At 33.9% G+C, this 26620-nt stretch overlaps 2 protein-coding genes across 5 annotated transcripts in view; one reads left to right on the top strand and one right to left on the bottom strand.

Moving 5' to 3' along the window:
* Window positions 1-14064, bottom strand: part of Sec71 (ADP ribosylation factor guanine nucleotide exchange factor Sec71) — an 88959-nt gene extending 74895 nt beyond the window's left edge. For 3 of the 4 annotated variants that reach the window (XR_011335803.1, XR_011335804.1, XM_069845193.1), the window contains exons 1-4: window positions 13717-14064; window positions 13315-13496; window positions 13065-13211; window positions 1873-2052 (exon numbers count right to left, since the gene is read on the bottom strand). Coding sequence is in view for 2 of the 4 variants with exons in the window: in XM_069845193.1 (XP_069701294.1) it covers window positions 1873-2052; window positions 13065-13211; window positions 13315-13496; window positions 13717-13840 (633 nt within the window). In the remaining 2 variants the exon portion in view is untranslated. The remainder of the gene's footprint in view (window positions 1-1872; window positions 2053-13064; window positions 13212-13314; window positions 13497-13716) is intronic. The other variant, XM_069845194.1, reaches the window with a different exon arrangement.
* A 672-nt stretch (window positions 14065-14736) lies between these two features.
* On the top strand, window positions 14737-25487 carry LOC138713247 (uncharacterized protein DDB_G0286299-like). Its single transcript, XM_069845191.1, has 7 exons — window positions 14737-15004; window positions 16999-17509; window positions 19120-19212; window positions 19730-19892; window positions 21052-21341; window positions 22494-22562; window positions 24600-25487. The coding sequence occupies exons 1-7, from the start codon at window positions 14825-14827 to the stop codon at window positions 24659-24661; spliced, it is 1368 nt and encodes a 455-aa protein (XP_069701292.1). The 5' UTR covers window positions 14737-14824; the 3' UTR covers window positions 24662-25487.
* The last annotated feature ends 1133 nt before the right edge of the window (window positions 25488-26620 follow it).

Below are 26620 nucleotides of genomic sequence, written 5' to 3'. Positions count from 1 at the left end.
GTTAGGAAGAGAATTATGAATTCATTTCTTTAATAATCCCAGGTTGCAGAGAAAAAAATAACAATTTGTGATATAATCACTTTTTTTTTTAATTCTTTAGTATATATATATATATATATATATATATATATATATATATATTTTTTTTCTTTTAAAAGTTGGTGTGTTATAAATAAGACTCTTAAGCACAAAATTGCAGAAGCCTTAATAATAATAATAACAATAATAATAATAATAATAATAATAATAATAATAATAATAATAATAATAATAATAATAATAGTAATAATAAAAAATAACAATAACAGTAACAACAATAATAATAATAATAATAATAATAATAATAATAATAATAATAATAATAATAGTAATAGTAATAATAATGATAATAATAATAATAATAATAGTAATAATAAAAAATAACAATAACAGTAACAACAATAATAACAATAAAAACAATAATAATAATAATAATAATAATAATAATAATAATAATGGTTTATTTAATCTGGCAGAGTTAAGGCCATACATAACACTCAACCAAGAGTAAAACTGCGATATAAAAAATACTACAAATTTACAAAGTAAAGTACACTACAATTTTACACACAAAACTGAAATAGATAAATAATCATAATGTAATGTAAACAGCAAGTCAGTAGAAATGAGACATAATATATAACATAAAGGAAGGAAAATGCACAATAAAATGTGAACAGGTCAAAATACATAAGATATACAAAGTATAAAAATACAAGACAATAATAATAGTAATAATAATAATAATAATAATAATAATAATAATAATAATAATAATAATAATAATAATAATAATAATAATAATAAATAGTGAAGTACAAAGCATATAATGAACACAATATTTTTAGGTACACACAGTAAGGAAAATTATGATTATATGAGCCATTCAGAGCAAAAGTGGTGTAAGTCAAAATTGGGTAATGAGGTTTAAAGTAAAAATTCTATAAATACAGCCCAAAGTAGCAATTAATATGGTCTTCTTGCTATCCACTGAGTACTAATGGGCAAATTGCAATATAGCGAATGTAGAAGCTCAGCCCATGACCCCTTCCACTTTTCCCCTACTAGCTCATCAGACACTCTACGTGATAGGCGAGTGTTGTGTCGAATGCACATTTCATGTGGGTGGGGATAACTTCCGCTACTGGCATTCGCTATATTGCGATTTATCGCTACTAATAGTTTAAATAATTGGAATATTAATTGCTACTTTGCGCTGTATTTTATAGAATGTTTTCTTTAACCCTCAATACCTATTTTTGACTTACACCACTTCTGCTCTGAACGGCTCATATATAACTCAAGTTATCACATTACAGATATATCAGACCAAACCAATAAGTTAAATATCACTAGAATATTAAAAAAAAATGTAGTGAATACGTGGAAACATGCAATACAACACTTGTCATAACAGTAAGTTAGTTTGGCAATTCGTCATAAGATAATTTCATTGACCCCAGAAAGTTATTTTACTAGCCATATGGTCACCACACGATACATGGGCAATATAGCACCACCACCATGAAAACAAACAGACCTTTGGAAAGAACTGGTTAACCCAAGCTGTTTCACAACTCCTTACTACGTGACCTCTCCACTCAATATTTCCCAGCACAAAGATTAAAATGTTGAAAATGATTTGTAGGAAGTAGAGGAGATACAACAGTAACAGAGATTTGCATTCCTTCCATAAGTAATCAACCCCTGATTACTCCAAACAAAATATCAAAACAGCGCAAAAGGTTCTCTATGTAGATATTTAATACTTAAATAATATTGAACAACATTTCTTTATACTTTGAGATTACAAAGCTTTGTTGTTATACTTACAGCTTGACTCTCCATGCGCGTAAAAATGACATTCAGCATTTGTGTCAGAGTAGCACGAGCTGTTGTCTGATTAATAAGGTTCTTGCTAGCTAGATAGATGTTGTAGCAAGTTCGTACTGCCAGCAGGACTGTTCCTTCGTGTACTTCGACATGCTGACTTGTCACAACCGTTAACAAAGCCTAAATAACAAACGCAGACAAATAAGTTATCCTTCATACAAAAAACCATGTCAAGAATACAATGGTTCAATTTTTTTAATGTAGGTATATTGAAATATAGATATTATAAAAACAAAAATAAGGGAACAAAATTTGTTCATTTGTTTGAATTCCATAATGAAGGAAATCATGTAACCCAGCAACTACAAACAGCTATTTTTCTTTTCTGGTAACTGAAAGAACTGCTCTCATAGTGAAATGTTCCATTAAATGCGTCACACTTCTTTAGATCAAGTGAAAGTGATGTAAGGGAAGTAAAAATTTGATGCAATTCACAATGTGCATTAAGACCTAATTCTGAGAAACGTGAAAAATACAAAACTCTTTTTCTTTTTTTTTTTTTTCAGTTCTTCCCAGGAAGCTTTTGTAATGTATCTATAACATTCTGTTTCATTTAAATCTTGCAACAACTGAATTAAAATATTCCTTAATGAGTTATAAATATAACATTACATGTTGAAATGTTAGGTTCCTGTAGGTTATTTAATATAAAAATAAATATTTTTATTAACCCTCTATCAGCCCATGTGACTTCAGAGTCACATCCAGTAATTTTGTTTCTTTAACAAGAGAGTTAATGTTCTTTCCATTGTTAACCAATGTGACTTTAAGTTACAATATGGCTGCTGCTTCCTACATTTTTTAATGTTCTTAGAAGTTCATATTTTGTCCTCTTAGATGTCAATCTTCAGTTTACGACCATGTCATTGTCGACAAATGTTACCAGGAAATCACAACCATGTTATATAAAATAAAAATTAATCATAAAATTTAATTTTACTTATATGTGCTATTTAGATCCCTATAGAGGTATGAAAACATTTTGTGACTTCAGAAAATAATTTGGGCTATAGAGGGTTAAGTATCTATTTTATTTACTTCTTGTCAGTCTTTTTCTATATTCTTTCTTTCAAGGAATTACAACTAATTTTTTTTTTATATTATAAGCCTACAACTGGCTTTTGTAAGCTTCTTACATGCTAGATCATGAAGGATTGATTGCACATAAACTGAGACAAAATATGGTGCATACAAATTCTCAAATAATTCCTCTAGAAAGATAGGTTACATTAAACCAAAACCATAACACATTATTACAAAAACAACCCTTGTCAAAAACGTGCGTGTGTGTGTGTGTGTGCGCGCGCGCGTGCGTGTGTGTAATCCTTTGGCCAGCCTCGTAGTCTAGTGGTCAGAACTCCTGGCTACAGTTTATGAGATCCCAGGTTCCATTCCTGGTTAGAACATTTGAATTTTTCCTTATAGAGTATTATTCCAGTGTTCGTTTATGGCTGGAATTTAGGTTAAGTTTTGATTTAAGACTCTCCTGGTGCCACATAATCATAATCATCGTACCATATGATCGGGGTAATATAACTCCATCTTCCAGCACCCCAACCTCAGATGTGTGTTACACCTAGGCCACTGCCAGGAGAGAAGATCAGAAATGTAGAAAGACAAACTGGTGGTGTAGGGAAAAATATATATTAAAACTGCTTTGAACTTTGACTTTTAAACCATAATTTATAGATATATTCTCTAATGTATCTATCAACTGTTGTACTTAAAGTTATGAATTTTCTATGATCAAAATCACTCTTTCAATGTCAGGGAGTCCACACCTGTGGAGTAACGGTCAGCGCGTCTGGCCGCGAAACCAGGTGGCCCGGGTTCGAATCCCGGTCGGGGCAAGTTACCTGGTTGAGGTTTTTTCTGGGGTTTTCCCTCAACCCACTGCTGGGTAACTTTCGGTGCTGGACCCCGGCTCATGTCACCGGCATTATCACCTTCATTTCATTCAGACGCTAAATAACCGAGATGTTGATACAGCATCGTAAAATAACCCAATAAAAAAAAAGTCAGGGATGCTGAAAACGTGTATTTCTGCAGCATCTACTAACTCTTCTCACTTTGTACAATAGGCACAACTTATGATGGAAGAGTTAAAGATAGCAAAATCTGACTACATCATTAAATCATGTTTTTGTTTACTGCTATTCTCTAATAAAAGCTACACACAACATTAAATCTTAATTTCTGTTATGCATTATGAACTTTACTAAAGCCTCACAATATCAAATCAGCCTTGAGAGCTAATTTCTAAGAGATCTCACTTGCAGATAATTGGTACCTAACAATGATAATAGGGGAAATATGAGTTGTAATAACAGTGGCAGTGCTAGTAAATAAAGATACAGACAATACGATACGGATCATGACAAGGTATTGCTGATGCTGCTGTTATGGTCTTGGTGAAAAAAGAGGAAGATAAAGAAGAGTATGAGTTGGAGAAAGCGAAAGAAGCGGAGGACAAAAAATAATAAAGGATGTTCCTACGAACTTAGCTAGCATGTTCACATGATCATTCTAAGATTTCTAAGCATGAGTTCGTAACACTATGGGTCAATTTGGGTTCATTCCCGAGATATGAACTGGAATTCCAATGCACTGGAGGTATTGCAAGAACAAGTGAAATGATTGGCATCACTTCTGTGAAGTTCCTTAGTTGAGGCACGAGTGAAGAGATGGCATAGTAAAAACACCTGAAATACAGCAGAAAGCCCCGCTAGTCTGAACCCCACTAATACCCGAACATACCAAAAGAGAGAGAGAGAGAGAGAAGAAAAGAGGGGAAAGTATTTGAACTGAAACTCAATTTAATGCTGCAGTATTTAGAAACTCAAAACATATAGTACAACTTACTTTGTTATTAGATAACTAGTGAATGAATGACGAAATTATGAACAATACTGAGAGCATAAAGAAACTTAAACAAGAAAACGACCAACTGCAGAACAAGATAAAACATTTCGAATTCAAGTTGAGGAAGAAAAACTTAATTATTTTTGGAATGGATGAAGAACGGCGTGAAAGTGGGCTAGAAACATATAATTTAGTAACTCATCTGTGTAATGAAATTTTTGGCCTGAACCTAAACAGTGATCAGATTGAAGAAGCCTTCAGAATTGGAAGAGGGAAGAATCGTCCCATACTAGTGAAATTTACAAGTATGTGGACTAAATTATTTATCTTGGATCACTTGAATATGCTGAAAGGTACGAACTTAAAAATTGAGCAGGACTACAATGCGGAAACAAGGAGTAAGAGAAAAATGTTACTACCATTTCTGAAAGAGGTGAGATCGAGAGGTCAGTTTGCGATATTAGTTAAGGATAAAATAAAGATTAATGGAAAACTATATGACTTAGAATATTGTCAGAGGAACTTCAAATCACAGAAATCCCAGGTATCCGAGAGTAGAAATTTCCCAACCAGAGAAAAAAATAGTTCAATACATATTTTGTCCTCTACTATAGTGAATACCGAGCAATCGGAAGAGATTTTAGATAGGATGGTTCGTGATGGCGAGGAACTATCGAGTCAGCAGAATGAAGTATGGACGGAATTAAAGCAAGCACCGGAGATTAGACAGCTGATGGACGAACGTGACGACTGAGCAGGACCCAGTCAGGAATCTGCTGAGCCAAGTGGAAGTGTAGACCAAGTAGGAAATCGCAGTAACATATAGTCTAGCCTACGTGAGTCAGCGAGAAGAAGAAGTCAAGAAGCTGAATCAGGTGTGTTTTACGGGAGATCAAGAGGTGCGGTTAGTGTTCAGAGAAGACGTCAGGATGCGAAAAGTATGATGGGTGAAGAGATAGTGATTTCGTCACCACAAGGCAGTATTTTATCGTTGATGGGTACATTTAAGGGCCAAAAAAGTTATAATCTTAGAAGTTGGTGCATGAGCAGTAAAAAATAAATAAAAGGTCTGAATGAAATTACAACAGGAAGTTTGGAGATGTAATGTCGTAAATCGTGTTTTACTGTGATGAAAATGTGTTTAGGGGATCATAGATATAAAGATCAGGTAGGAAGTTATAAAATTAAAAAAAAAAAAAAAAAAAAAAAATGGGAAATTAAAAAGGGGTGAAGTTTACTGTAGAGAAGTAAATCTTCGAAAGTGATATAGTGAAGTTATGAAAGATGATCTTAATGTTAGTATTTACAATTTTCTATGTTTTTTTTCTTCTGAGTGTTGATTGTGGTTAAGAAATTAATGATCAAACTAAAGTGAACTAGATACTCATGTCAAGATTTAATAAGATTATAATGACGTATATTAGGTAGAAAAAAGATCCCAATGAGTATAACCGGGTGGAGTGTTACGAGTTAGATGTAATGTAGAAAGACGGAATTATTTATAAATTTAGTTAGTAAGATTAGAATGCTGAAAGGAACGAACAGATGGTGGACATTTTAGATCATTAAGAAGAAATTGACTGTTTGGAGTTGGGTTAATAGCGAGAGTAGATGAGTTATTAGTTTAACAGACTGTCGAGATTGCATGCTAATTCTAGTTATGTTAATAGAAAGTTATGGTGAAACCCGTATACATAAGTTGTGGTACACCATAACTAATATAAATGTTGATGACAAATAAATATCTATCTAGTGAATGAATGTGTTCTTCTTTTCTATACTATTATGATAACCTGTCAACTTAATCTTAACTGAGCAGCAATATCGTACCAACATTTCATGAACAGTAAAGGGTGGGAAGTGTGTAAGGCGTGGTTTTCCTGCTTGCATCTCTTGCTCCCAGTTAATCCGAACAAGCATTAGTGCAATTAGTTCGGACTAATGGAGATCTACTGTATATTCAATTTTACACAGTTTTTGTACCACCTTTTCACTCATATCATTGACACAAAGTGAATATCGACATTATTCACATCCTCATGGCATATCACAATGAAGTTATCAGCAGGCCTACCCTAACAGAAACAAATAAGCAGGGGTCAATATGGTCAATTAACATGTTCGTATGTTACCTGCAATGCAGTGACATTTCAATCTATATGCAGGAACAAAGCCAAATCTATCCACGATGTATAGGAATTATATGAATTCTTGCTTTGAATGAATCTGTCACGCTGGCAAAGTCAAAACTTGTCGATTTTTTAAAACCACACCCTGTATGAAAGAGCCATATTGTGTTGTTTTGAATTATTATTCAGGAGTCAGATGTTGAACTTCAAAAGTCGAAATTTTTCGTGACTTTTGTGTCTCTCTTTTTTTTTTTTTTATTTTATTGGATTATTTTACGACGCTGTATCAACATCTAGGTTATTTAGCGTCTGAATGATATGAAGGTGATAATGCCGGTGAAATGAGTCCGGGGTCCAGCACCGAAAGTTACCCAGCATTTGCTCGTATTAGGTTGAGGGAAAACCCCGGAAAAAACCTCAACCAGGTAACTTGTCTCGACCGGGATTCGAACCCGGGCCACCTGGTTTCGCAGCCAGACGCGCTGACTGTTACTCCACAGGTGTGGACTTTTATGTCTCTGTAGCTAAACGTCTTGATAAAGAAGTGCAGCTTTGATTATTATTAATTTGTTCCACACAATAAACAAATTAAATCTTGGCTGAAAATGTTTCACAAATTTTTGTTAGTTCAAGACATACACAAACTGACATATTTGTAAGTATACAACACAGCCAAAAATATGTGTAAGATAGTTCAGCACTTCTAAATCCATAAAACTGGAATTTAACTCAAAAAGTATATATTTTATGTGTATTAATTGACAGATAATGTATTATTATTCAGTTTTAAAATATTCCTGGTTAACAGAAATTTCGTTGCCTTGGGTGGCGCAGTCAGTAGAGTGCTGGCCTTCTATGGCCGAGGTTGCAGATTCGACCCCAGCCCAAGTCGACAGCTTAAATGCGACAGGCTCTTGTCAGTAGATTTACTAGCATGTAAAAGAACTCATGTGGGACAAAATTCCTGCACACCAGCGACACTGTAACTTTTGCAGTTGTGGGCATCGTTAAATAAAACATGATTTTAAATTTTTAACAGAAATTTCTGTAAAGATTTGGAAATTTACTCAGAAATTATGTAATCATATATCAAAATAAATTTGTTATGTATTGTAAATTTTATTGTGTATTGCTTATAATTTTACTGTGTATTGTTAATATTGTATATACCACTGTCACCGGGTGCTTGCCCACTTGCAGTGTAAATAAATACATACATACATACAATATACTACCATTGAACAGTTTTTCCTGAAGATGTTAATGTAGACCTACTGATTAATGACTTAGTATATAATCAATGATTCTTTAACAAAACTCAAAAAGGGACAGAAGCTGGACATTTAGCTGACACTTACTCAAAGATCTAGAAAACCACGAAAGAGACCTTCAAAAAACTTAACAGTATTGAAAAAATAGCAAGTCCTTTTTCAAAATGTATCAATCACTCTTGAAGATACTTCCAAGTATCAAGAGTATTGATTTATCGAAAGTATCGAGGACCCACCTCTACTTTCTACTGAAAGGACGCATTACAGCAAGTTATAAAATGCATATAAGATTGAAGAATTTTATAAAATAAATGAAAAAGAAAGTTCATAAGCAAGAGGTAATACTGACAAAAATTTATGAAAACATGACAAAAGAACTATCAAATACCTAGTGAGAAAAACAAGAGCACTTTTCGGATTTTTCACTGATTATGACTGATTAAACGAAAACCTCAACAGAATAACAAAAAAAAAAAAAAAAAAATGCACCATGCAAATATAAACAATGATCACTTGCATAAATATAAAGTAATTGGCTCAGAAAAGTAACAAGACAAAATCTGGCACATTTATATTGATAAGGAAATGAATTAACAGTGTAGATAAACGTGTGATCACTGAATAACTACAACAGTAGGGTAACTTATCAATTTGAAGAATTATATGAGGATCATACTGAAACCCATTGTTATAAATCTTAATTTTTATTTTTTAGACAAATCAGGTACATCAGACTTTTCTGTCACTTTTCAACATAGTCTTCATTTCTTTGCACACATTTTTCCCCGCTGTTCTGTAAGTTTGAAAATTCCCCTGCTGTAGAAGTTTGTTTCCTCCTTCCAAAGACACTGACACACTGCTTTCCGGATGTCCTCCAGCGTCTCGTAGCGTTGGCTTCGCTGTTACTCCTTTACAGAACCGAAAAGATGGTACCGGTAATCAGAGGGTGCCAAGTCGAGAATGTAGGGAGATTGCGGATTTTCTCGACTGACACGATCAGTGTGAGGCCATGCGTTATCGTATTGCAGGATAATCTTCTTTCCAGGACATAACTCGTGCAATGCACGACGGAGCTTCAAAACTGTCTGAATATAGCGGACAGCATTTATGGTCTGTCCAGGTTCAAGAAATTCAACCAAAATGCATCCCATCAACTCTCTCTTTGTTGCGTTCCGTGGAGGCAGTTCGAGGGCGACCGCTACGAGGCTCATCTTGCATGCTCGTGTTCCCATCTTCGAAATGTTTCATTCATCTCCTAACACTGCTGGCGCCCATGCACACATCTCCGTATGCACGCTGAAGTCTGAGGTGAATTTCAGCAGCAGATTTTTCTTCTTTGACAAGGAATTTAATGACAGAGCACTGTCGAAACGAACCATCATTGCTGACCATTTTGCAAACATTGCCTGCGGTCACATGATAGAAGTTAATGACGTCACAATGTGTCAATACGTAGATAGTGTAAAGTCTGTAAATTATGATCATATAATCGTCTTTGTTACATTGTTGAAATTGAAATTATAGCAATGTGTTGCTCACGACTTTCAGTATGACCCTCTGTATATCCACATATCTTACTAATCTAACATATGACTACTGCTAAAAAATGGTACACTGTTTTCAATTTCAAAGTTGAAATACATTTAATTATACAAGAAGGTATATATTTATTACTATAAATGTACAGGGAGAATATTATACTAATGAGAATGAACTTCATGGCTTGGGTGATGAAACTGCTAAATTTTAATCAAAAGATATTTCAGTTTAGCAATGGCAAAGGAAGCTTTTAATAGAAAAAGGGGCATCTTCTGCGGACCTCTGCAGAAAGAACTAAGAAAGAGACTAGTTGAAGTGCTTTATGTGGAGTGTAGCATTGTATGGAGCAGAAACATGGCCATTACAACGAAGTGAAGACTAGAAGAAGCAACTAGAAGCATTTGAAATTTGGATTTGGAGAAGGATGGAGCATGTGAAGTGGGTAGATAGAATAAGAAACGAAGCTGTGTTGGAAAGTGTGGATGATGATGCAACTGAGAAGAAACTATCTTCTGAAGGATGTACTGGAAGGAATGATGAACGGGAGAAGAGTTCATGGCAGAAGAAGATATCAGATAACAGACGACATTAAGATATATGGATCATATGAGGAGACAAAGAGGAAGACAGAAAATAGGAAAGACTGGAGAATGCTGGGTTTGCAGTGAAAGACCTGCCCTTGGGCAGAACACAATGAATTAATTAATTGTTGGTTTGTAATGGTACAAATTTAGTGTTGTACAGTACATTCTTGTATGGGAGTAGAGACACTATGGGTCGAAACAAATGAATACTTAGAAGCAGATGACATCACTGTTCAAACAGAAAATTCTTATCTATATCACTACCCCTAGAGATATAACCAGCTTTTAATACAAACAAGAGAGCATCACTCTTAATTAAAATTGCGCAGTCATGTGCAAGAGTGATTCAACAGTCAAAGGTTGAAAATAAAAACAGCATTCTTTTTTTTATAGTTCAAGCCTCATGTTTACAAATAGACTATAATCTTTTCCTTCAATATTTGAATAATTAACTTGTCTGAAAGACGTTACAGTATTTATAATGAAATGCTGTTAAAAACTAACGCAAATGAATTTTCAAACAAAGGAATACACAATGGAATAAATGAAATTTGTTTAGTCGTGGTAACATATGAAATCACAGAAGGAACCTTTTTCTAGTACAAACCATATGCCTCTCAGTTTTCGGTACTTCTTTCGACCATATGTTACCTGATAAAATAATACTCTCCATGAATTTTAGAAGTTCTGAGCATGTATAATTATTAGAGCTAGGATTCATATGTAGTAAAAGCTAATATTTTTAGTCGGTATAGTTTATAAACACGCAAGCCATGCCCTCCCACTCCTTATACTTGACATTCTTGTCATTCAGTACTTCCATTAGTTAGCGCTAAGGGTCTTTAATCCTCTTAACCCCCATTTACAAAACAGCGTGGGGTTTAAAAGCTGCAATGTCTAGACCTTGTAACTTTTCTTGCATTTCGAGTCTTGTCAACCAGGCCTAAAACCTTCTTAACCGGCATCACATCGACTCAACTAACTCTGCATCATTCTTAACTCATACTACATATAAATCCTAGCTCTAATAATTATCCTATATTAAATTCCCAACATTTATATGCGTAGACTGTTGTGGGTAGACTGAAGTTTTATGTAGTTTTGGATGGTAGCGTAATGTTGTGTTAGGTTAGGTTAGCTTAGTTTTGCTTGTATTAGTTAGGGTTAGTTAAGATTATGTTATGTTAGGTTACAGTCGAAATTAGGCCTATGTGTTTCCAAAATTGTTTTGTGTTACCTTTCGAAAATTGAGCATAAAGTCATCGTTTTTGGGAGGGGGGAAGTTCGAAATTCGTGGAGTGGTCGTCCTCCAGAATTACAGATTTAAGATATGGAATAATGTAAATACACACGGAGTTTTGGAGGAGAATCCAAAAAAAAAAAAAAAAAAAAAAAAAAAAAAAAAAAAAAAAAAAGTACTCGTAGGTTGTCAGAATTTGATGCTTTAACACATACAATACGTCGCCACATTAAGATGTTTAGAAAATGAAACAAGTTGTACATCTGTATCTCATGAATCGACACCTGAATGCTCGACACAGAATGGATATCTGTCGTCAGCTCATTGTTAATGACATGGGTGAGAAAATTATCAGGAGAAATGCCACATGTGATGAAAAATGGGTATAATACCACAATCCTAACATCTCAAAACAGTGGCAGTAGCTTGATCCCTGTCAGCCTGGCAAAGTCGTTGTTAAACAAAATCGGCTTGACTCCAAAGTAATACCCAGATGGTGAAATTTTAAAAGTGTGATTCACTGGAAGTTTGTTCAAAACGGATGTGTCGTCAATGCAAATCTTTATTCTCAACAGCTGTAACGAGTTCATGAAGTTTTGAGAGAGAGGTACCTGGCATTAGTTAGGCCTAATCGAAATAGAATTCTCTTGCAAAAGGACAATGAGACCCCCCATACGAATCAGAAAACTATGAAAATAGTCCAGAAACTGGGAGGAATCGAACTGCTATCACACTTATCATATAGGCCTAGTCCTGATTTTGCGCCTTCACACTGCCTTCTGTTTCGAACTATGGCTCACTTCCTGCGTGGAAGAAATTTCCATAACTTGGAATCAGTTGAAATCGATATCATCAAATTCTTCGCATCAAAAACAAGAAATTGGTACCATCGCGGGATAACAAAGCTAGCTGAAAGGTGGCTCAAGACCGTAGAATCTAATGGCCTCTACTTTGAAAAATAGATTAATTTCTTGTCACAATAGTCCAATTAAAATTTTACTCGAAAACCAACACTACTTATGAGATAGTATCTGTATATACACCAGTAAACTACAGAAGAAAGCAGAAAGAGGACTAAAATCACGGCTGGCATTCAAATCTGCTGAGTATATTCTAGAATCAATAGGGGTCGCGCACGATTCAACAACAAATATGTAGATCTAGTAGGCCACCATATGGAGATAAAAGTCGAATTCATCTCGTATAGATTCTTCCACAATTTATTCGTAAATGCCTACCATCATGCATTATAAACATCCGATAAAATTTCGCTCCTTTCCATATCGTAGAAAGATGTTATTTTCACTTCCAGATGTACCGATATTATGCCTTTTAACTTTAATACACATTGAACAAATGTGGGAAAGTGTAAGTATTTGCCAACTTCATCTAATTATCTATCATTGATACTTATTAGCTTAAAATGACAAAAAAAAAAAAGAATAGCCTACTTTCATAGAGATATGAGGTTACATGGAAATTGTTATTCAATAATAAATTCACTTACTTTTATTATTTGTAATTGAACCCCTTCATCCGTTTGTGGGCCACTGAAACAACCGCATATTGTTTCAACAATGCGGTCAATAAGGTATTTTCCTGGCGTTGTTGAATCAGGTATATTTCCAGTTAAGTGCCCATAAGCAATAAGTTTCTAAAATTCAAATAAAAAAATTGTAAGTACCGGCACTTATTGTATTTAGAATAACACATAATCACGTCCTTTACATTGTATTTAACAAAACCTTGACATATACCTGAAGGCAATCAAGTGCTGTAACAACAATTCTAGCAGCTTTGCTTTGACACGCCAATTCAAAAGGAAGAAAATACTTCTCTGCTGTAATGATGTTGGCTTCGTCATTCTTCGGCAATGGCAAAGCTGATGATAAATTAGGACCATCCTGACCCCCATCCTTTAGCTCGTTTCTAATCTCTTCTACATAATGACAAAATCATAATGTTAGGTTATGACAACTGGTAAATAAAGTCCACCATGATTAGAAGATTATGTAATTAGAAGCAACTAAATATGCTTAATTTATAAACAAGGAAGAGTCAACGGGAAATTCATTTCCATTAAACAGAATAATCTGTAACTGAATACATAAATTTGATGTTTATAACGAACACAAATCACAAAATGTCAAAATACTTACCCAATGCCACCTCACAGGCCCGTTTCAATTGGGAGTGGTGCGACCGCTTAATATCTTTGTCGCTAAGTATCTTTTCTAAAGCCCGCACAATAAACATTTCTTTGGTTTTAGAAGTCCTTTGCATCGTTGCCTAAATGAATAATAACAACAACATTCTTCAAGTGTGCAGTATTTTAAAAATACTAACCACTTTACAACGCCATAATTCTAATCAATCAACACAGGAAGCCATGTTTTTCGGAGGTAATACTGTAGTGAAAATTATGAACATATTACGTAAAATAGTTGGTTGTTTTGATATAAATATTATAGAAACCATAAAAAAGTCATGCGACTATTTTAAATTGCCAATTATACAATGAAAAATTATTTTAACATTCAATCATTCTACAAATGTGTTGATCCAGTTCTATTGCCAACGCGTGAATATGAAAGTTCTTATTGTTGTAAAGAAATAGTACTTAAAAGCGAGCGATTGCTTGTAATAAAATTAATGTTCATGTTCTTTAATTACATATAAAACTTTAATAGTGTAAATTTACATACAGCATTTTCTTTGTAAACTGAAAAATTTCGGATTTAATGATATCAAAAATAAAAAATAAAAAACCATATAAGCCACGTTTCTTTGTAATCAATGTACGATACATATTCATATATTAAAGTTTAATATTAGTTTCTGTTCACTGGATTTCTGTTATATTAATTACTTTTTTTCGTTCAATTATGAGATAAATATTTCTTAAATATTGCAAGTAAATTAAATTAAATCTATTACTTGATGTATATTTGGGTTTTCACTACCAACTGTTGAAATCATTTATGTCCAAAACAATGGCATATATTGTCCAAATAATATATTTTGTTGGTACTGACATTAACTGAAAATATTTTTTCTCATTCGATATAATTACAAAAATACACATTTTCTACAAGTTCTTTAATATAATTGTTATACAGTTAAATACTTATTTAGGGGAATTTTGTATCACAAACAACAACTTGGTCGAAGTGACATGCTACGTCACATACGCGTCATCATCTATGATCATCTGGCAGATGAATGATTAGATTGTTGTTGACGTGAACCCGTGGAAATCTGTACAAGATGGAATTATCGGAGGTTGTCAACACACAATATGCTTTTCCTGTTGGCGTTGTATTAATATGTGCAGTGCTAGTATTTGCATTTGGATTTAAATCTGCAGAGCAACCAGCCTTTGCTCAACTCACATATACGGGCGATGACCGGAAACCAGCTGGCAAGAGACGAAAAATTAAGGATAAGGTAATATTCGTAATATTAATGAATGAAACGTAGAATTTTAGTAAGTTTTACTTGATGTGATTATATGGTTTTGTATTCATAGAAAATTAAATGTAGTAAGCTCCCATATGGGTGTCATTCAAATTGGAAGATTTTGCATTGTTGGCTTAGCATAAGACAATCGTATATTTATGTTATAAATTCTCTAAATATTACAGTTAGCATCTGTTTAAAGCTATTTAAACGTCATTTTATTTATAAACAAACTTGTAAGAATACTTTTGAGAATGATCTATGTAAACTTCGCTCATTCAGCTGTAGTGCGTGAAGTATAATTAAAAAAATAAATTATTCCACGTGGTATTAACTAGGAGCGATTTAAGATTGTTAGAATATGTATAAATCGGTGACAGACAAATGTTCAATCTTTAAATATGAGATGTCCCCATCATGAAAGTGCCAAACAGCTAACTGAATTATAGTATACGAACTTCGTATTTGGAGAAGTTCACATTCACGTGACTGATTTTGAAATTAATTTTTCATTGTTGTTTTTTAACAATAATCTCACGATTTAGCCTACAATGGAATCAGTTTTACGTAAGTTACGATCTCAGCTTTCATTGTAATTCCATTCAGTTTTCGATTAGGTACATCTACATAATTAATATGTAACGAAAATTGGCAAAATATGTAAATAAGGTAAATATGTAACAATTATAGGCCATTTTAAACATTGACTAACCTTTGCAATTGAGATTTGTAAATAAAACGTTAAATACATACTTCATGTTTATATCATGAAGAAGGCAGGGTTTCTATGTTTTAACAGCCCAGAAAATAGTGGGTGGTCGCGTGACACGACCAACTTACCCCTAAGAAGAGAATTCTGATACTCTTTTAATAGTATACTGAGCTATGCAAAGTCGTTCTGGAAGTTAAAGTGAAGAATAATTCATAATCCATCTGAGATTGAGTTCTGACCTTCCAATTTGAAGTTGGTCGTTCTATCCACAGTGACTGTATATTTGTAGGTAGTATGGAATCACACGTAAATGGTAAATTTGCTATGACATAACTCAAGCATGTAGTTATTCTCATAAATATTTAATTTCTTACGCATCTCAGAATAAAATAACTTTTTTACTGCTAACACAGTATGACGCATAGGCTAAGATTTCAAGTAATGTAGACTAGGTGTAGACGGTCAGCCATAATACATGTTCCTTTGACAGTATGTATAAATATAGATTGCAGCTCGTACATATTTACCTAACGCAGTTGTCAGCGTTATGGACTGGTATGCATGAGGTCCTAGGTTCGAATCTCCCTACATTCACTTCTTTTGCCTTTTGTTCTTTTTCATTTCATTTCATTCATTAGGTAATAATTTTCTGCCTTCCTCTTTGTCTCCTCAAATGATCCATATATCTTAATGTCATCTGATATCTTCTTCTGCCCCGATCTCTTCTCCCATTCACTATTCTTTTAAGTGCATCCTTCAGTAGGCAGGTTTCTTTTCAGTTAGTGACTGAACCAATTCCATTTTCTCTCCCTGATACTTTTTTTATTTTAAGGCCTATATTAATTTAATTATATTACTGAATTTTATGTAGGTTTAAAAATTGTTCTCGTATTTACCATTTTGCAATTAAAATATCGTATTTTGAGATCTACTTTCCATAGTAAGAAGGTAGATTCTTTTCTTACCTTGTTGTGGTTATAATAAAACGATTTTACTTTCCTAAGATTTAATAGTAATCGCACAAAACGTCATTATAGATACAGACATTTGCAGTGTCCATAATGCTTAGATAAGTTCTTATTTTTAGTATGCTATCATGGAGATCATTCACTCCCATTATATTGTTGTCTTATGATGTTGCATGCGAAAATGTTTTATGGTGCATATTTTACTGCTGTATTTATATGCATTGTTGCTTACATGTCGTCCATATGGCGGTGATATAATGATATAATTTTATTTTTATATAAACTAGTTGTCTTTCTTTCAGAAAACACAGTCAAATGGTCATGTAACAAGTGTGAGCGACGACAATGAGACAAAACAGAAGGGAAGTGAGTCAACTAGTTCGAAATCAAATACAAGTAAAGTAGTGACGAAACAAGGAAAGGAAGGCAAGCACGATTCAGAGAAGTCGCCATCAAAGGACAGTTCTAACAAGGCTGTCACGAAACAACAGAAACAGAACAAACAAGAAACTTCTCCCTCTAAAGAACAACAAAGCAAAGCAGGTGTCAAAGAAACGGTTACTAAGTCTACAGCAGCAAAGGTGCAGAAGGACAACAAGAAAGAGTCATCTGAACCAGTGACCAAGCAGCTGAAGGAAAAGAAGCAAGAAATTGTTGAGAAATCTCCATCCAAGGACAGTAACAAAAATGCTCCCGCAAAACAGTCCAAGAGCAAGGGTAAAGAGAATAAAGTAGAAGAGATTAAGAACAAGAAGAATGAGAAAAATCTTGCAAAACTGAAGGCTGAAGAAAAACCAGTTGATTTCGATGATGGTAAGATAATAGATGATAAAATTATGTAAATTCTATCTATGTGGGGTGGAAAGAGGGGGGTTGTCTTTGATTTAAATAATTTCATTGATTCTAGTTCATGTTAACACTTTGTTTAAAAATTTAAAATTGTATTAACTTAGTCGACACATTAAAAGTGTTAAAAATTTAAAATAGGTTATATACCTTAGATGGCCCGTTTCAACACTGGTGTTGAAACGGGCCATCTGTCTAAGGTATATAACCTATTTTAAATTGTAACACTTTCAACATGCCGACTAATACAATTTTTTAAGTTTTTAAATAATTTGTTTGTTTTCCATTATCTGTACATTTGACTTTCTTTTAAACAATACATAAATAATAATATAAATTTTATAATATTATTAAAATAATAATTTAATTTTTTATTGATTTGCTATAAAGTTGGTTGAATAATCAGTAGTAACTGCATATAGGTCTACTAGCTGCATATTTCATAAATAAAATTCCAGCGAAAGAATAAAGTGATGTAAACCATAGAACACCAATGAATCTGTTCACATGGCAACAAACAAAACAGTCACTTCCAATTCAGAGACTCCAAGACACACTTGCATGTGTTTATATCACTAACTTTCCTTGGACAGATTTTAGGAAGTGAGATCTGTAAGTATATATTGTTACTAAGTGATGGAAGACATATTTTGTTATCTCCTTTTTTGTTGTGTATTTTATTTTATATTTTGGTCTGTCTTCAGAATTTGACACTTAATTTGAAATTAGTTCTTTCACTTTTTGTACGATCAGGTTCTTTTGTTTGTTTGACTCTGAATTTGTACTTCGTCATATTTATGATCACGACCAGGCTCATGGTCTAGTGGTCAGAACTTCTGGCTATAGTTCATGAGGTCCCGGGTTCGATTCCCGGTTAGAGCACAGGAATTTTTCCTTAAAGGGGATTATTCCTGTGTTCGTCCATAGTCTGGAATTTAGGTTAAGTTTAGACATTATCATAATCATCCTATCACATCATCGTGGTAATGTAACTCCGCCTTCCAGGCGCCCCAACCTCAGAAGTGGGTTACAACTAAGCCATGGCCAGAAGAGAAGACCAGAAATGTCGAAAAGACAACCTGGTGGCATTGAATAAAAAAATATATATATATTTATGATCACTAAGATATGAACATCGTAGTGCAGCTGTAAGTTAGTGAGGTACCTAATTACTTTCCACCAAATATTGTGTTTATTCTTTTCTGTCATATCACTTCCTAAACCACTTCTTACCAGTCAAATTTGTGAGTTTTATTTAACAGGACAATTACTTTATATACATCATCCTTTTTCTTCCAGAAATAATTAGTCAAAAGAGCATACCTACATAGTAAAATCCAATACTGGAAAATTACATCCTGTAAACTTTGTCTTCATACCGTGTAATTTTCTTACACTTGGATGTGAAAAGAATATTAAAATGACGTAAAGTGGAGTGAACTACCCAATAGAGCTTTTACCAAAATTGTGTACTGTTGACTTGATCATAAAATATCTTCGTATTAGTAAGCTTGTTTTTTGTAAGGGAAAATATGTTTACTTTCGTATTTTGTCATGAGATAACTTATCATTTACAGGAGGATGGGAACAGGCACTTTCAAGGAAGGATAAGAAAAACCGCAAGAAAGATGATCCCTTTGCAAATGATGATGCTATTTCAGAAAATATAGGTTGGTATTTAATCTATTTACAGTACATAAAATTTTTAGGCTATAACAAAAATGTCTATGTTATTAGATACATTTAGGAATATGTATGATAAGACTTTCTTGTGTTAAATTCTAACGTACCTTGTTTACATGTTTCGACCTATTTATGGGATGACCCCTAGATAGGTCGAAACATGTAAACAAGGTGCGTTAGAATTTAACACAAGAAAGTCTTATCATACATATTCCGAAGTGATACAGTGTTAAAAGTTGTGTAATCAAGATGTATAGATACATTTATCTGAATATTTCGTAATGCTTGTTAGAATTTCCAGCACTGTTCAATGCAACATTAATAAATTCTTCAGCTTAATTGATATATGAAGTACACATGTGAAAGTTATTGTAATTAATCAGTCATGATAAAAATAATTTTTAAACTTAATATTTCATCATGAAGCCATTTCCTCTACCTTTTTATTTTAAGCACATTTTAATCTAAGTTGATAACAGCATCTTAGTGCATCTCTGTTCATAGTGAAAAAAGAAACAGCAAGTCCTGCAAAGAAGAAGAAAGCTAAGAACGTTGATGCCAGTAATACTGATGCTACTCCAACTGAAGAACCAAAAATAATTGAGAACACAAGCCAGAAAACCCCTGAGAAGAAACCCTCCAACAAGGAACAAAAGGACGACAAGATGTAAGCATTCAGATCTCCAGTCTTGCAGTTAATTTTTAAATGAAACATTTAGATAAGATAATAAATATTCTTTTCCTAGTTTAAAGAACTGACATTTCACTTAAATAAAAAAATTATACATGTTAATGCATCCTATTTTCATATCCCCTTCTTACTTACTTACAAATGGCTTTTAAGGAACCCAAAGGTTCATTGCCGCCCTCACATAAGCCCGCCATCGGTCCCTATCCTGAGCAAGATTAATCCAGTCCCTATCATCATATATTACCTCCCTCAAATCCATTTTAATATTATCCTCCCATCTACGTCTCGGCCTCCCCAAAGGTCTTTTTCCCTCCGGCCTCCCAACTAACACTCTATATGCATTCCTGGATTCGCCCATACGTGCTACATGCCCTGCCCATCTCAACCGTCTGGATTTAATGTTCCTAATTATGTCAGGTGAAGAATACAATGCGTGAAGTTCTGCGTTGTGTAACTTTCTCCATTCTCCTGTAACTTCATCCCTCTTAGCCCCAAATATTTTCCTAAGCACCTTATTCTCAAACACCCTTAACCTATGTTCCTCTCTGAGTGAGAGTCCAAGTTTCACAACCATACAGAACAATCGGTAATATAATTGTTTTATAAATTCTAACTTTCAGATTTTTTTACAGCAGACTAGATGATAAAAGCTTCTCAACCGAATAATAACAGGCATTTCCCATATTTATTCTGAGTTTAATTTCTCCCCCCCCCCCCCCGAGTGTCATTTATATTTGTTACTGTTGCTCCAAGATATTTGAATTTTTCCACCCCTTCAAAGGATAAATCTCCAGTTTTTATATTTCCATTTCGTACAATATTCTGGTCACGAGACATAATCATATACTTTGTCTTTTCGGGATTTACTTCCAAAACGATCACTTTACTTGCTTCAAGTAAAATTTCCGTGTTTTCCCTAATCGTTTGTGGATTTTCTCCTAACATATTCACGTCATCCGCATAGACAAGAAGCTGATGTAACCCGTTCAATTCCAAACCCTGCCTGTTATCCTGAACTTTATCATATGTAAAATCAGGTTTATATGTTTCAATGTAACGGATTTTCATGACATCACTACTAATATTCTATGAATTGTATGTAAACATTTAATGAAATTGTAAATTTTTTTTAAAGAACTGAGAAAGAAACCGAGCCTGTGGTGGAAGTTATCGTCGCTCCAGATGTCAAGGCAACTGAGGAGTCTGGAGCAGCTCAGGAAACTGCTGCTAAATCTAAGAAGAAGAACAAAAAGAAAAGCAATAAATCTGCAGAACCCGAGGCCAGTGTGGTGTCCGAGACAATAGAAGCTGTTGAAGTTGCTCCTGCTCCTGCTCCCCCTGCCCCTGCCCCTGCCCCTGCTCCAGCTCCCCCTGTTGTAGAAGTAAAGGTCACAGAGAATAAACAGGTTGAAGTGAAGGAAGAAGGTATATTTTTTTACTTAATTTACGTATTCCTAGTTTGTAATAATGGCAGTTTTGTTCTGTTCATACTTGTTGACATCAGTATTTAGACAATTTGTGTATCAGGATTTATTTCTTTTTTTTCGTGGACACAGAAACTAGTCTTACTTACTTACTTACTTACTGGCTTTTAAGAAACCCAGAGGTTCATTGCTGCCCTCACATAAGTCCGCCATTGGTCCCTATCCTGAGCAAGATTAATCCAGTCTCTATCATCATATCCCACCTCCCTCAAATCCATTTTAATATTATCTTCCCATCTACGTCTCGGCCTCCCCAAAGGTCTTTTCCCCTCTGGCCTCCCAACTAACACTCTATATGCATTTCTGGATTCACCCATACTTGCTACATGCCCTCCCATCTCAAACGTTTGGATTTAATTTTCCTAATTATGTCAGGTGAAGACTATAATGCGTGAAGTTCTGTGTTGTGTAACTTTCTCAATTCTCCTGTAACTTCATCCCTTTTAGCCCCCAAATATTTTCCTAAGTACCTTATTCTCAAAAACCCTCAATCTCTGTTCCTCTCTCAAAGTGAGAGTCCAAGTTTCACAGGCATACAGAACAACCGGTAATATAACTGTTTTATAAATTCTAACTTTCAGATTTTTTGACAGCAGACTAGATGACAAAGCTTCTCAACCGAATAATAACTCGCATTTCCCATATTTATTCTGCGTTTAATTTCCTCCCGAGTGTCATTTATATTTGTTACTGTTGCTCCAAGATATTTGAATTTTTCCACCTCTTCGAAGTATAAATCTCCAACTTTTATAGTTCCATTTCGTACAATATTCTGATCACGAGATATAATCATATACTTAGTCTTTTCGGGATTTACTTCCAACCCTATCTCTTTACTTGCTTCAAGTAGAATTTCCGCGTTTTCCCTAATCATTTGTGGATTTTCTCCTAACATATTCACGTCATCCGCATAGACAAGAAGCTGATGTAACCTGTTCAATTCCAAACCCTGCCTGTTATCCTGAACTTAGAAACTAGCCTATGCTGGAAAATATAATATTCTAATATTAAGCATTTAACAAGATGGCCTTCTCTTACAGACATTTGAAGTGCTACATATAATGTATAATGTTGCTTAATTTCTTGTTTGCAGCTAAGACTAAGACAGAAATTGCACCCAAGAACGAACCAGATAATGCTGTGGCTTTTGATGAACTTGGAGGTAATTTATGCCACGTCATCATATTATGCATTATGAATTGTATTCAGAGTGACAGACGTTCTCACGTTAATCATACTGATCTATTTAAAAGTCATTATTCAGTTGTTTGTGTCTACTTTGTTCAGTGTTTTATCAGCAAGCTAACTTGCATAATTAGAAAATAGTAATCCCTATGATTTTATATTTCAAAGTAATATTTCGTTGGCTTACTTTTTAAACTCTCGTAACTACATTTGCTAAAATTGCACAGAAGAACAAATAAATTCTTTCTTTTTATGTCCCAGCCAACAACTTTTATACATTTCTTATTTATAAAATAAAGAAACATTTTCATACTTACGAGGTGAAGAGTCCACTGCAAGAATGATGGATGTCACTTTCTTGTCGAAAATGAACCAAGACTGTCAATGCATAGCTTAAGACATATAGACTGTACATAGAGAGTTATATGGCATTAACACTGATTGTAGAGTTTACTTAATTTTTGCAAATATTTAAAAACAGTAATTAACAGTGCAATGTAGGTGAAATTGCAGTGGTAAGTTTCCAATTTATAATTATTACTATATTGAACGTCTCTAAAAATAATATGTTAAAAGCCTAAAGCAGTAAAATCAATATGTCACTTAAGCAGTAAGAAGAGGGAAATTGTTATGTGTGTTAGCTTGGGAATATTGAATGTGGAATGTTTGACTTTCCGCAGATTGGTTTTGTGCGGAAACCAAGCAAATATGCACGATCTCGCACAAAAAATTCTTTCTTTCCTCAGCAATCATTAACTTTGTTGCTGCCAGAGCTGTTCTAGTCTTCTGACATTCTTTAAGTCGTCATAAAATTACACATTGATAAGATTACCTTTAGATACTAGATAGTAGCTTCCAAACATTGCAGATATTAAATCTCAACATACAGTTGCAAACCCGTACTTCTAAAAACAGTTACCATGTAATTCTAAAACTTCATATCATTTCAGATGTTTGTTGTTGTTGTTTTCTAATGCCAGGCGTTTGACAATAAAGTCATTTGACCTCTTGCACTCCAATATTTTTCAAAGATATTATCATGACCAGCCACTGAAGCACAGATTTTGAGGTGTTCCGAATCCATTTCTTGGTTTGAGTTGCACAATGGGCAGTTAGGGGACTGATATATTCCAATTCTATGCAGGTGTTTGGCCAATCAATCATGGCCTGTTGCCAATCTAAATGCAGCTACAGACGATTTTCGTGGTAAATCGGGAATTAACTGTGGATTTTGATGCAGAGAGTTCCATTTTTTCCCTTGGGATTGAGTTATCAAATTTTGTTTGTTGAAGTCTAAGTATGTAGATTTCATAAATCTCTTCATAGAGTAATACGTAGATTTAGTAACAGGTCTGTAAATAGCAGTGCTGCCCTTCTTTGCTAAAGCATCCGCATTCTCGTTTCCCAGGATTCCACAATGGGATGGGATGGTATCCATTGGAATACAATTCTTTTATTGAGTGATATTATTTGAGAGAGCATTTTAGTTATTTCTGCTGTTTGAGATGAAGGTGTGTGTTTAGAGACGATTGATAGAATAGCTGCTTTGGAGTCTGACAATATAACTGCATTCCTAAATTTATTGATGTGGCATAGAAGATTCCTGAGACTTTCCCTTATTGCAATGATTTCACCATCAAAACTTGTTCCATATCCAAGAGATCTATAAAGTGAGAAGAGACAGCACGTAACACCTGCACCGGCACCTTTTTCTCTGGAGATCAAGGATCCGTCGGCGTATAAATGAAGCCAGTTTTGTAGAGGGTACCTAATATTAATTGTCTCTAAAGACAATTGTTTCAGTATTTCAGTGTTCACTTCTGATTTCAGTATTTCTTCTGTTAAATTTAGATTATGTTCTATATTTAATAGAGTTAAAGGGTTTGGTTTAATTTGTAAGTTTTCTTTTAAATTCGGGATATTGATTTTCTGTTTTAATTCTTGAACAATGGATATGAAACTTTTTTGAGTTTTCAATCTACAGAGAGGACTGTATGAATGCCAATTGTTTCAGATGTTTGGAAGGAGGCAAAACCACAGAAAAAGAGCAAGAAGAAAGTCCGCAAGGATCAGTGAACCTGAAAAGACATGAGAAAATGAGACCAGCTTGAAAGAAACGGTTGAAAAGATACAATTAATCCGTCTTCTTGAGGTATTGTGAGATTTATTTTTCTACAACGACTGGAATGGAAGCATAAAAAAAGAATAAATAATATGACAGAAGGCGGTGACTGCGGATTGTTGCAAAGTACCGACATGAACCTGAATTCCAATTCTGAAGGCCTACATGCAATTCCTAGTTGCTCTAGTTGTGTGCAGCTTGGTTCAGATGGAGGGTCCTCGAAGATAAACTCTAAGTTAAGATATGCCGGCACGTCCATCACTCACACTCTCTTAACCATACTAATAGCGGCAACCATTTGTTTCAGAATGCCTTTATATTGAGCATGGATCTCAAGGATTTAAAAGACTAACCTTAATTTGGCACCTTTGCAGGAACACAGTGGTCTCTTGGTATGGTGTGATATTACTTGCACTCTTATTTATCTTAGTTTTTTTTTTTTAATATGGCTAGGTACTAGAGTGGTTGACATTCCACTTTGAAAATTGCCATAAAATGAGACTTCACTAGTTTCAGCAGATATTTCCGCCCACATTGTTTCTTAGAAGAGAAATTGCGACAAAAATTATCTATGTAAAGATTGAACATAATTATATGACCTTTACTATAATATGTTAAATTTTTCCTATTTGGCTTGTCTGACTGTACAAACTTATTTCTCTATGAAATGGCAAGCTGTGAAACTTTAAGAATTGTTGAATTTGACTTTAAAATAATTCGAAATTTAAGCATTTTGTTTTTATTTAGATTAATTCAAATTTGTGTTACAAAAAAAAATAATAGGCCTATAATATACTGTAATATTGCAGTTAATCATTTTTATATTTCATGTAATAACCGCTTTAATTTTGTCACAGTTTGAAAGCAAAAAGTGCGGTCATTACATAATTAATTAAGGTAGCTATACCCTTTAGGTTTGTTTATAAATATGCCTGGCTTTTATACACGAATAAAATGTTGTTGGAGACAACCTCTTGCCATTTGTCTGTTAATTTTTTTGATAACTCGTATCTATTGTGTATGAATTCTCGTTGATCTCAGTTTAAATCGTGAATTTGCCTTCAATTTAATTATGAAATATTACAGATAGAAGATATGTCGCTAGTTCTAGTTACCTCAATGCCATTATTCTTGATATTTACTGGCTGTGAACTCCACTTTCTTTTCTTTTTTTTTCTTTTTTTTTTTAAGATTTGGCAGCAGGTAAAACAATGTGTGTGTGCGCCTGTTAGTTATTTTGATCAATGTGCAATAGATTCAGTATCATGCAGCTTAAAAATGGCCAGGTCAGCATTAATAGAGAGTTTAATAAGAGATTTGCAAAGAATGGATAGCTGTAGAGACTTTCATCCCTTATATTATATATATCTTATTATTATCGGGGACATCTGTATTTGTTAGTGTTGGTCATTATGTAATTTTATACTTATTTATACATCTTGTTTTACAGTTGACTATAATGATATGTATATATCAGTATACTAAGCAACATACTGCTTTCACACTTCCATCAATAAAATCTGTACTTGAGTAGTAATTTAGATCGTTTTGCGTTAGAATCACAATTGAACAGATATTTTATGAAGATTTCCAGTGCAGGATTTTAATGCTCATTGTTCTTGATAAATTCGAGGAGTGCTAAAATAAGTGGTTTGTGTCTTAATTACCACGAAAGCGTTGTATTTTTGAAGGCCTAAAGATCATTTGTTTAACGTTTGAATAATGACATTTGCTTGTTTTGTATGTTGTACAACATTATTTGAGTGTATATACGCACTGTTATATAATATAAGAATAGCCTCTGTTGTGAGTAAAAATTAAGATGTATTTCGCCTTTGCATATTGTCTTTCAAAAACATTTAGTTAACGTTCTCATATTGAAAAGAGCTCAATGCAGGATTGTGGGATATTGG

Source organism: Periplaneta americana, chromosome 14, assembly GCF_040183065.1.
Source record: "Periplaneta americana isolate PAMFEO1 chromosome 14, P.americana_PAMFEO1_priV1, whole genome shotgun sequence".
Classification (NCBI taxonomy): Eukaryota; Metazoa; Arthropoda; class Insecta; order Blattodea; family Blattidae; genus Periplaneta; species Periplaneta americana.
The sequence above is the reverse complement of the archived record's forward strand: the minus strand, read 5'-3'. Positions and strand labels throughout refer to the sequence as shown.